At 36.4% G+C, this 12,979-nt stretch overlaps 1 protein-coding gene across 3 annotated transcripts in view; it reads left to right on the top strand.

The window, feature by feature from the left end:
- Nucleotides 1-12,979, top strand: part of Galnt1 (polypeptide N-acetylgalactosaminyltransferase 1) — a 122,899-nt gene that overhangs the window by 32,941 nt on the left and 76,979 nt on the right. For all 3 annotated transcript variants that reach the window (XM_078030182.1, XM_078030181.1, XM_078030183.1), the window contains exons 2-3: nucleotides 4,233-4,287; nucleotides 12,639-12,882. In XM_078030182.1, coding sequence (XP_077886308.1) covers nucleotides 12,744-12,882 — 139 coding nt within the window. In that variant the 5' untranslated portion in view covers nucleotides 4,233-4,287; nucleotides 12,639-12,743. The remainder of the gene's footprint in view (nucleotides 1-4,232; nucleotides 4,288-12,638; nucleotides 12,883-12,979) is intronic.

The raw sequence follows: 12,979 nt of genomic DNA, 5'->3' as shown, positions 1-12,979 counted from the left end.
TCAAGGTAATGTGATTGCAATTTCTTGAGTTTTAACTGTCTTGCTGAGTTGGTATCTGTCTTTAGGAAGCAGCTATATATAAAAAAGCACATCTTATCTAGTATGTTTCTCTCTTTCAAGTGTTGGCTTCTCGCTAGTTTCTGCCTTTTAGTTGCTCTCTGGAGCCTGCACATAGTTAGTTTAATGTTTTGGCTAGAGATCATAATTTACTGTTTATGGGTGTGTTAGTCCAATGTAAGTATTCTACTTTTCTGAGTGAAATTCTCTGTGCTTTCACTTTCAACTTTTTGGAATCCTTATTTCTGGTGTATGTCTCATAAGTAACATATAGGTTTTATTAATTAATTAATTTTAAAAACTCCTATCCAACAGTGTATCTTATCCCCCCTTCCCTCAGTGGTAGGGATTGAATCTAGGTACTGATGTATGATAAGCACGTGCAGTACCACTGAGTCACATTCTCAGCCCTTGACATCTTCTTATTGGATTTTTTCCCTAATATTTCATTTTGTGCTTTCTATATTTGTGGTTTTAAATTCCTTTACTTGTTTTCAGTTAATTGTTTTTCTTATTCCTTTTTCAACTTTGATATTTACATTTAACATTATTTTACATAATTAGTTGTTACCTTTTAATTTTCAATGTGATATTTGAGTAAGTCTCAACATTAAGTAAATTATCTCTTATCCTATATGTAAACACAACTTTAAAATATTTTGATTTTATTTACCTTTATTCTGTCTCATTTATGTTGTTTTCTAGTATTTTAGTTATGTAATAAATATTAAACTCTTTGTCTTAAGCAAAGCACTATACCAGAAATTAGAGATATGTATTAGATTAAATAAAACCAAGTCCTTGCATTTGTGAAGCTCATAAGATAATTAATAAATTAATGTATAGATTAGTGGTTGGTTCTATAGTGAAAAGTAAAGTATTAGGAAAGGATAAACAGTAATATTGGAGAGGAATTGCTATTTTATAGATGAGTTTCTGTTGTCTTCAGATATTTCATAACATTTTTGCGGGTCAAGTATGAAAAACACAATTCCCTTGCTGGAGAAGCTTACAGACTAATAACCAGAAGTCTCAGGAAAAAGCTAAAAGAGATGAGAGCCCTTGGTACACAGTGGCTAAAACTGCAACTGATAGGTTTCTTCAGAAGTACGTTGTGTATATCAAGGGCCTAAAGCATAGATCCAGGAGAGAGGGGAAGGAACCAGTAAAGAAGACTGAAGCATGGTCAGAAAAGTAAGAGAAAAGCAATGGTCCTGGAAGCCATGAGAAGAAGAGGGTTATTTATAGTCTACCTATTCCCAAAATAATTTAAGATGACTGAGACATCAAGTAGAATGAGGCTAGAAAAGCATCTGTTGTGATGGGACATTAAAGTGACTTAATCAACAAGCAGTTTCATTGAAGTGAAGCCAGACCTTAGAGATGGAGAATGAAGACTACTTGCACAGAGAATGGTAAAGAAGAGAGAAGGATAATCAGGGAAATAGGGCAAAAATATGGCACTTGAAGCTAAGATTGATATTGTGGTAAAAATCACAAAATCTTGGAGATTTGGGGGACTCTGTGACCAGAAAATAGCATGAGCTCCTGTCTGAAGGAATTTCCCGCTGGAACTTTATTTCCCAGAAGTTGCTCCTCATAATCTCTAGGATCTTGCATTGTTGATGATCCTGACAATGTATTTCCTAGTGTTTAAGTTTGTGTTTGGGGGAATGATACATATTTTTTGAAACCACAACAGATTGTTCTGTTGTAATGATCTGGCGTTTGTGTTTAATTAATGACTTACTTTGGCTGTTCAAATACCTTAGCATAATAGCCAAGCATTCCTCTGGTGTGAATACATCCTTTCAGCTACATCTACTAATTTTTCTGCTTGCTATTCCTTAGATAGTCCCTGTTTTAGCTCTGTTTGTCCACCTGAAATACCTTGTTGGATTTTATGACTTAGACCAATTCCTTAGTCTTTGTTCCCCCCAGTTTGTCTCTTTTGTAGCCCCTATGGTTTTGGAATCTTTTGCAAAATACAGAAAACAAAACAATAATAATAATTGTGAAGTGCCATACAGGCTTGCCCTGTTATCTCCCATATCAAACTTGTTGAGGGAAAGGACTGTCTTAGTCCATTTTGTGTTGCTATAATAGAATACCTGAGACTGGATAATTCACAAATAAAAGAAATTTAGTTCTCAAAGTTATAGAGGCTAGCTAGTCCAATATCAAGATGTTGGCACCTGATAAGGACCTAATGCCCTGTCATAACACAGTAGAGGGGCATCCCATGTTGAGAGCAAAGGAGCATTTCAGCTTAGGTCTTGATTCTTTCTTCTTCTTCTCCTTCTCCTTCTCCTTCTCCTTCTCCTTCTCCTTCTCCTTCTCCTTCTCCTTCTCCTTCTCCTTCTCCTTCTCCTCCTTCTTCTTCTTCTCCTCCTTCTTCTCCTTCTTCTCCTTCTTCTCCTTCTCCTCCTCTTCCTCCTCCTCCTCCTTCTCCTCCTCCTCCTTCTCCTCCTCCTCCTTCTCCTCCTCCTCCCTCTCCTCCTCCTCCCTCTCCTCCTCCTCCCCCTCCTCCTCCCCCTCCTCCCCCTCCTCCCCCTCCTCCCCCTCCTCTTGCTCCCCCTCCCCCTCCTCCCCCTCCTCCTCCTCCCCCTCCTCCCCCTCCTCCCCCTCCTCCCCCTCCTCTTGCTCCCCCTCCCCCTCCTCCCCCTCCCCCTCCTCCCTCTCCCCCCCTCCCCCTCCTCCTCCCCCTCCTTCTTCTTCTTTCTCCTCCTCCTCCTCCTCCTCCTCCTCCTCCTCCTCCTCCTCCTCCTCCTCCTCCTCCTCCTCCTCCTCCTCCTTCTTCCACTAATCCCTCATGACCTCATCTAACCCTGATTACCTCCTGAAGATCCTATCTCCAAAATCATCAGCATCTGAATTTGGGGATTAAGTTTCTAACACATGAACTTTGGGGGAAACATAAGCAAACCATATGAGAGACTGAACATTTTCATGTTTATGTGCATCAGACTACTTATAGTAGTGTCTTGCAGATATTTGACAAAGTATGAGCAAATTAGGGATCTCTAATCCTGTGATTAATTATATGTAGCCATGTGTTGCATAACAGTATTTTGGGCAAGGATGGACCATATACAATGATATATTCCATATAACTGAGGTGTGTAGTAGCTGTATACTACTTGGTTTGTGTAAACACACTGATGTTCACATAACAGTGAAATCATCTGATGATGCATTTTTTCAGAACATATCCTGTTGTGATGTGGCTCCTGACTGTAATGTCATGTGTAAGCTGGATATGTCAGAAACCAAAAGTTCTGGTTTTTAGGTATAAAGTTTATGTTGAAATTCTACTTTTTTGAATTCTTCCATGAAAGTAGATTTCTTAATTAAGATTCTCTACATCTTCATTTTTTTCTTTATAGGAATGTATACCTATCTAAATCAATAATTATAAGTTTTAGAGTGGTATATCAGGAAGTATTTGACTGTAGGAGCCAGAATACCCAATTGATCACTGAGGGCTTTATCAAGTCATGTATCAAGAAGTTTACATGCAGGAATTTTCAGTGTTAGTTTGGTTCTGTGTGCTGTCCATGATTTTATTTTGTCATTCTTAGTGTGTTGATGATTGCTTCCCTCATGGCCTCAGAATGGCTACAGCTCTTCTAAATGTACTTATCCAAAGATGGAAAAGTATAGTTTCTCCTTCAGCATTTTTATATAGAAGAATAGTTTTTCCTAAATGCTTCCTAGCAGACTTTCCCTCAGGATTTGATCATTTACTCTGGTAAGAGAAATAGAATGATTATAGTTGATATGGACCAGTTAGGAATAGGAAGCTTAGCATAGAGTTATCACTTGAATTCAGTTGAGGTCCAATTCAGTAAAATATGTAGAAGTAGAATAATAAATAAGCTGAGCATCTTTGTCCTCTCCCCGAAAAGTTAATATCCTCATAATTTTCTTAGAACAAGAAAGAAAATTTTATAGTATTTCCATTGAATTTGGTGTTGGATTTTAGTAATATTTCATTTTTTGACCCACTTATTTATTTAACAGACACTAAGTGTGTGCCAGGTATTGTGCTGTCATGTCCTTGCACTTAGATGGCAGCTGGCCTGCAGTCTGGTGGAACAGGGTGGCTCAGGTAAGTGGGGAAAGAGAGAATTACTTTGAAATCTACTGATTTTAGGAAATTTATTTTTCAACAGGAAATGTGGGACATGTGGATTTGGAATATTAATTCATTTGAAAAACTGCTTTGGGGTAAGTTGATAGACTGGAGTGAATGACTTCAGTTTTGTTCTTTTTACATTTGGGCTTGATCTTTTAGCTTTCTAGGTTTGAAAACCTACTTACTGGTTATGCTATGAACTTACATTAGTTGGACTTTATGCTTCATATACATGTAAGAGAAGGGCTTATACTAAAATCCCAGTTTAGTAATTTGAGAATCATAACCATAAACTACAGCCCGAGTACTAGTTAATTAGTACTTTCATTTCTCATTAGAGATCAATTTGAATATTAAATGAAGATCAGCCTCAGAAATCAAAAGATAATTCTTATATAGAGTTTAACTTGTTCAAGTTTATCTAATAATCCTGTCATGTGATCTGGAAATAATTCAGAAAGCCAGCATTTGAAGATATAAGGTCAGTCGTGCTGATATTCTTTTTGTGGTGCCTCAAATGGCCAATAGAATTTTCATTGCATCGGTGTACATGTAAAAGATTTGATTGTTTCATCTCAGAAAGTACACCCGGAAATACCATTTAGTATTTACTAAGTGTGTAGTATGTGAATTGTGCATTCCCTCATTTAATTTACTGTGATGGTACTATGAAGTAGGTATGTTTTTTTTTCTCATTTAAGGAATAAAGAAGCGTAGGTTTTTGTTAATAAATTAACTTAGCTAGGGTATGTATAAGTGTTGAAACTGTAATTTGAGCTTACATTTGAACTTTAGTATTGGGCTTTGTAAACACACACTCATTTCTGTTTTAGTGTGATGATTGTATTGGGGATTCCTAAGACAACCCCTGTGTTCAGTGATTGGTAGAAGGACTCATAGGCTGTATCACATAGTCATACTAACAGCTAAGATTTATTACAGCAAAAGGATACCAAGCAAGGGGAAAAGTTGCAGGGATGAAATGGGGAGGAAAGCAGGTATAGTCTTCTAAGAACCCTCCCTGTGGAGTAACAGAGGATGTGCTTTAATTCTTCCAGCAGTGAATTGTGACAACACTTGTGAAATGTTGTCTACTAAGAAAACTCATTAAAGATTCAGTGTCCAAGGTTTTTATTGGGGTTGGTCATGTAGGCATCTACTGTTTAGCACATAGAAAAATTCTAGATTCTAGAAGGAAAACAAATACGTGGCATAAATCATACTGTTTGTACAGTTTAGGTACAGTGATCCACACTTAACATTTAGGGAAGGTTTTAAATGGGTATAGAGAACTGTTTTACCATTCAGATTCCTAGGTGCCAGCCAGGGGTAACCTTGCCAACCATGCTTTTATAAGGATAGCAATTTCAGGGCTACTATGTTAAAATTTCTCCTGACCATTGATTTATTCATTTGAAGGGATTATAATTATGATCACTTACCTTCTGACAAATAGAGAAGTAGGTATTATGGCAAACCACATTTTAAAATGATATCTGTTTTGACTGCTCTCAGTTGCCACTAGTTTGCTGGAAAGGCTCACACAGCTCAATATAAAGTTGTACTCATTGCTGATGTTTATTATAGCAAAGGCTACAGTACAAAACAGAAGGGAAAGTTGTTCAGATAAATATGAGAGAGGTCAGACTTAGGCTTCTAGGTCTTCTGAGAATTATATGAACATGCTTTTCTCTGGCTATAAATGAGAGAGACACATACAAAATATCTGTAGCCATGGCTGTAAGTGTTAGTCTTATAGGGAGCGGGTCCCTCAGTTACATTTATTTCTGCCATATAATTATCTCTGGCAACTGAAATTTGAAACCCTAGACAGATATCAGGTACACATCACAAATCTTGACGATTCTTTAAATCCTACTAATAGCTTATTACAACCTGACCATTCCTGGAACATACAGAATAAGATCATTAACCAGTAACTGAACATTCTAGGGTTCAGTTCTCAGAGTTTGACTAGGGTTACCACCAAGGCTCAGATATGCCCTAGAGATTAAAAGAATACAGACCTGCAGTGTTTAATTCTGTTTTTATGGTATCTTACATGAAATAATGAGTGAAGTATTTGATGGTAGATATAGTCTTTGGAGCATGATATTATAAACTGAAAATAAAAAAAAAAAAAAAAGCAGGGCACAGTGGTGCATGCCTGTAGGCAACTTAGGAGGCTGAGGCAAGAGAAATCACAATTTAAGCCCAGTCTCAGCAATTTAGAGGGGCCCTAAGCAATAATGAGGCCCTATTTCAAAATAAAATAAAGGTTTGGGGATGTAGCTCAGCATTAAAATGCCTCTGGGTTCAGTCTTTAGGACCAAAAAAAAAAAAAAAAAAATTGAGATAGTAGAAATAGCTGATAAATTTCATTTCTCTGAGGGGAAATTTGTAGATTCTTTTCATTTAGGGATTTATAGAATTTCCAGCATTTTTGTCCACAACTATCTGATTTATATGCAAATACATCTTACATTACAGAACAATAGAGAAATATGAATTTCAAATAGTTAATATATGTTGGCTTTTAAATATACTGGGATCCTTTTTTTAAAAATAGAATTTGCAGATTCACAGAAATACCAGTTTCACAAAAGCAAACAATGCATAATTTTAAAAATTGCCTAATTTCAGGTTTTTGAACAAGGTTTTACTATTCCATTGCTATTTGAACTCTATTTCATGTTATTCAATAAAGACAGTTTACATGGGGAAAGTTCCATGCTTGAAAGTGAGAAGTTATAAATTTAAAAACTTAAATAAGTTTCCTTTCTTTTTTTTTTTTTTTTTCTTCTTCTTCTTCTTCTTCTTCTTCTTCTTCTTCTTCTTCTTCTTCTTCTTCTTCTTCTTCTTCTTCTTCTTCTCCTTCTTCTTCTCCTTCTCCTTCTCCTTCTCCTTCTCCTTCTCCTTCTTCTTTTTTTTTTGGTGTGTGTGTGTGTGTGTTTTGGTACTGGGTTTGAACTCGGGCACCCGACCACTAAACCACATCCCCAGCCCTATTTTTGTATTTTATTTAGAGATTGTCTCACTGAGTTGCTTAGCACCTTCTAGGGTGAATATAGTATATAACATTTCCCCAACTTATTTTTTGGGGGTACCAAGGATTGAATTTAGGGGGACTCAAATACTGAGCCATATCCCCAGGCCTATTTTTTTGTATTTTATTTAGGGACAGGGTCTCACTGAGTTGCTCAGTGCCTTGCTTTTACTGAGGCTGGCTTGAACTCATGATCCTCTTGCTTCAGCCCCTTGAGCCATTGTGATTTCAGGTGTGCACTACCTCACCTGGGCAACATTTCCCCAACCTGTTTGACAATGGATGGAATTTGTTTAGTGAAGACCCACTCAAGTATGGGCCCTGCAGTATTAATGTTCTTTAGGAAAAACAGGACAGTGGGAAACATTAATTAAAGGACAGTGGGAAGCCATGAAAAGATTTTAGGTAAAGGAATGACAGAAACAAAACAGCTGTAGAAAAAAACTTACTTGAAATCTTACCTTATACTGCCTACTGATAAAACCTGTTTGAAAATTTCTTTATCTGAATGTATCTTTTCCTGTCAGGTTTCCTGGGTTGGTGTTTCTTTATAAACTGGGAAAAGATTCTTTCAGGATATGTAACTCATGCGGCATTGTATTAAGATTTTCACAAACTAAGACAAAACAACTCATCTAATAGAATAGTAAACCAGACTTCAGTAGGCACATCAGAGAAGAAATGGAATGACCAGTAATGTCAGAGATGAACTACATTACTATACCAACTATACACTCATGGAGGATTGTAAAAAATAAAAGTCTGACAACAGTAAGCCTGGCCAAGGATTGAACACATCTTCCAGAGTTCGTGGGTAGTTTGTTTCGACCACCTGGGAAAATAAATTGATGATATGTAATTATATTGAAAAACACATACCTTCTGACCTAACATCCCCAGGTATATATTCTAGGTCAGGGGTCATTATGATGACTCATGAATTAAGAATAGATTTTAACATTTTTAAATCCTTAAAAATAGAAATAATATTTTATATATAATTTGTCATTGAAAACTATGAAATTTGGATTTCAGTGCCTATAAATAAACTGTTGGCTATTGCCACATTCATTTATGGCAGCATAAATTTATGCCAGAGTTCAATGGTTGCAACAGAGAATGACCCATAAAGCCACAAAACACAAAACCTAAAAAAAAATTTGTTTTCGTACCAGGGGTTGAATCCAGGGGTACTTAACCATATCCCAGGCCCTTTTTATTTTTTATTTAGAGACATGGTCTCACTAAATTGCTTAGGGCCTTGCTACTGGCCTCAAACGTTTGATCCTCCTGTCTCAGCTTCCCAAATTGCTGGATTACAGGCATGCACCACCATGGCCCCCCAAACCTATAATTTTTATCATCTGGCTCTTTGCCATAAAAGTTGGGAAACCTCTGCCTTACATAAATACTTCTGTACATGTGTACCAGGGAACATGATCTGGTATAGTTACATAGCATACTTATAATAATGAATTTAGCTGGGCACAGTGGCACATGCCTGTAATCCCAGTGGCTCGGGAGACTGAGGCAGGAGGATTGCGAGTTCAAAGCCAGCCTCAGTAACAGTGAGGTGCTAAACAACTCAGTGAGATCCTGTCTCTAAATAAAAAATAGGGCTGGGTGTGACTCAGTGGCCAAATGCTCCAGAGTTCAATTCCTAGCACCCCTGTCTCCCCAATAATAATGAATCTAGAAAGAACTTAAATGTTCTTTAAGAGTAAAGAAACCGTGGTATGCTAAACTTTGAAAGAATACTGTTCATAGTGAAAATGAATTAACTACACCTATGTTCAGTATACGGATGAATCTCTGAATACAATGTTAGAAAAACAGCAAGTTTAAGAATTTTTCATTTGTAAACATTTTTCACTACCAAAGAGTGTGTATCAGTGCTTAGAGGAGGGAATGGGAAAGGGGATAAGTAAGGGCCAGAATCTTGAGCCAGGAAGCCTCTTTTATTTTTGTCTGTTATGTGTTTGCTCTTTAAGTTTAAAGCAGTACGTGTGCCATTTTTACATAGCTTTGTGGATATCATGGCTATTTTGAAGTGAGGATTAAGACATACGTTTCTTAAGACACAGTATTCAAGCCAAGTGTATGGCACACACCTGTAGTCCCAGCAACTCAAGAGGCTGAGGCAGAAGGATTGCAATTTCAAAGCCAGCCTCAGCAACTTAATGAGGCTTTAAGCAATTTAGCGAGACCCTATCTCAAAATTTCCAAAAAAGAAAAAAGGGCCGGGGATGTGACTTGGTGGTTAAGTGCCCCCTAGTTTCAATCTCTAGTATTCTCCCCCAAAACAAAACAAAACAACACAACAACAACAAAAAGACACATTTCTCAGTGGTTGTGGTGGGAAGAGGGGTATCTGTTAAACACATTGTTTATTAAAAAACCAAAAATGCAGTGTGACTATGATGAAGGTCTTTCATGCTACCACTTTGTAGTTATACCCATCTTCTCCCCCTCCCCATAATGAGGCCATTGAAGCTATTAAAGCATTTGAGTCAAAATAGATATTACAAAGTTGCTTTTAAATATGACATTGTATACTGTCTGTTCTGAATGACTGAAAGGACACTTAACTCATTGAGTTAATTGAAATGTAAATTTACAGGTAGTTTTGTATCTTTTAGTTTTCTATGTTTGCCAGGGTCTTTGTCTTGAACATATTTACTTTATAAATAGAAGAAACTATCAACTTTTAAGATATTGCTAGAATTTAAATCAGTTTATTACTTTAGAAAATTCAAGATATCAGATACTGCATGCTCTAAATGGAAATATTGAGCCAGTAAACTTTATTGGACTGTACACATAGTCTCTCAGATAAGCTTGTCCCTCTGACTTATTGCTGGATTGTTAAGTAGCGTTTCATTTTATAGATATTCAGCTTGCATATCTCTAATCTGAAATCCAAAATGTTCTAAAATCTGAAATGTTTTTAGTGGCAGTGTGACACTTTAAAAAATTTTTTAAAGTTTTGGGGCTGGGGTTGTGGCTCCGCGGTAGAGCGCTTGCCTAGCACGTGCGAGGTGCTGGATTTGATCCTCAGCACTACATAAAAACAAATAAATAAAATAAAGATATTGTGTTCACCTACAACTAAAAAAATATATATTTAAAATTTTTTTTTAAAGTTTAAAAGTTTGGGTTTTGGGAGCATTTTGGATTTTGAGTTAGAGATGTTCAGCTAGTAAAGTCTGTACAAATTGCAAAAATCTGAAAAACTCCAAAATCTGAAACAGTCTGATCCCAAGCACTTTGTATAAGGGATGCTCAATCTGGACTACAATTTGTTTATTTATTCATCATGTGATGGATATTTGGATTGTTTCCAGATTTTGATTATGATTAAAATGTTGTAAGGTTTTGGATACAGGGGATGGGATATTTTAAATAATGTGAAAACAGTTTTTTTGTGTAGACATGTTTTTCCTTTCTCTTGAGATCTTCTCTGTAAAGCTGAACTGACTATATATCGGTTTAAAAAATCATTATATTTTAGAGACCATGAAACCATATTTGAAATCCATTTCATGAGTAATCAAATGCTTTGCTAGTGACCACAAGAGGTGTAGCCTTTCATGTGAAATAGCTCAGAATATAAATTCATACATCTGCTTCTGTGGAGAGAACTGTTGTCTCATGACATTGTGCCCTATAATCCCTTTACCCATTATCATAGTCATTGGTGGCAGCTCACTGCATGTGACACAATATCAAGTGTTAAATTGATTTAGCATGATTTTAAGGCAGAAGTATGGCAGTAGCATCTTTGTTCTCACTTTGCAGCCAGAGAATGCTGATCTGATTAAAGGAAGAATATAAGCAAGAAATCAGAAACTCCAGAGAGATGAACAGAAAAAGGAATATTTTGTGCTTAAAATATTCCATATATATATATATATATATATATATATATATATTTTTTTTTTTTTTTTTTTAGGTGATTTTCAGGTTGTTGACTAGCAATCTTGTGAAGAGCTACTATATCTATTTTATAAATAAACTCACTTTATCTGAATTGTTTAGGTTTATCTATCTCTGCTGGCTACCATGGAACATGTTACATAAAGTTGCCCTTGTAAGAAGAGACTACATCCTGTCAGTGCAGTGCTTCAGAACATCTGCTTCTGTGGCTCTCTGTATGGGGCGTGCATGCATAGCATATAATTCCTCAGTTTACAGTATGGAATGCGCTTTGCTTATCTCTCTCCTGATCTGCAGTGATAGGTCTTTGAACTTTGTTGTCCATTACACAGTAACATTCCTTTCCTCTATGAAGTCTCAGACTTCATCGTAGCTCACCAAGATGAGTTTGGTTTTTTGGATTTCTTTTTTGGTACTGGGAATTGATCCCAGGGGTGCTCTACTACTGAACTATATCCCCAGTCCTTTTCATTTTTTTTATTTTGAGAGAGGATCTTGCTCATTTACTGCCAATGTAGACATGAACTTGTCATCCTCCTGTCTTAGCTACTTGAGTCGCTGGTTGTTACATCATGCTCTACCTCCCATGGCAAGATGAACTTTTTATGTGCCAGAAAAATTTTTAGTCAAACTATCCTAAGTTACTTTCCAAATTTGGTTACAGTTACTCCAAGTACTTTCTCATACTGTTACAACAGAAGAATGGGAAGTGGGATAGTGGGAAATAGAAACTAAAAATCAGGGAAGTCAAGAGTGAAGGCTCCATCTCAGATTGTATGATACCCTTTTCTTTTTTATGATGTTTTCTATTTCCTAAGTGATTGGTGATTGTAGAGTTTTTAGGATAGGATTCAGCAGGGAAGAAGGACAAGAATTATCCCAAGTACCTGCGGCAGTACAGGCTACAGGGAGATCTTTGGATCTAGGAACTGAATGTGGATATTTGAAATAGGCAGGGGTCACTTATTGCTTAACTTCCCAAGGCAAGGGGCTGGGGATATAGCTCAGTTGGTAGAGTGCTTTCCTTGCATACACATGGTCCTGGGTTCAATCTCCAGTACCAAGAAAAAACAAAACAAAAAAACCCCAAACAAACCAAAACCCAAGGCAATTAAGAGCTTGGTTTTTGCCTTAGCAATAAATGTAGCAGTTGTATAGAAAGGGAGTTGAGACCCATGTGTTTGATGGATGTGAAATAGCAAACTTTCTATTGTCTTAATTCATATGCCTAATTATAGGGAATTGAGCACATTTCTTCATGGTTGTATCTTTTTCTTCTGGAAAGTGCCTGTTTAAATCCTTTATCCATTTTTCTATTGAATACTGCTTCGTAAGAGTTATTTGTATAATCATGAAATTGCACATTATTAATGAAATTAATTCATATCTTAATATATTAGACAATTTATTTTCTAGGTTTCAAATTTTTTAAGTCACTGTTTTTCCTTTTTTTCTTTACAGGGTGTGAATGTGATTTCTGATGAAACTGGATTGGAATAATTTTCATGATCTTTGTATATTTATATATATATATATTTTAAAATTTTGCATTTGACTTAAAGTGCCATGAGAAAATTTGCATATTGCAAGGTGGTCCTAGCCACCTCCTTAATTTGGGTACTGTTGGATATGTTCTTGCTGCTTTACTTCAGTGAATGCAACAAATGTGATGAGAAAAAGGAAAGAGGACTTCCTGCTGGGGATGGTGAGTAACATTTTATAATACAACTATTTTGATAAACATATCACTAGTTTTTACTAACTTGAATAATATAAAAGTTAAGTATTTTAGGTATAATTCC

Source organism: Ictidomys tridecemlineatus, chromosome 13 (genome assembly GCF_052094955.1).
Source record: "Ictidomys tridecemlineatus isolate mIctTri1 chromosome 13, mIctTri1.hap1, whole genome shotgun sequence".
NCBI lineage: Eukaryota > Metazoa > Chordata > Mammalia > Rodentia > Sciuridae > Ictidomys > Ictidomys tridecemlineatus.
This window is presented reverse-complemented; position numbering and strand designations above follow the sequence as displayed.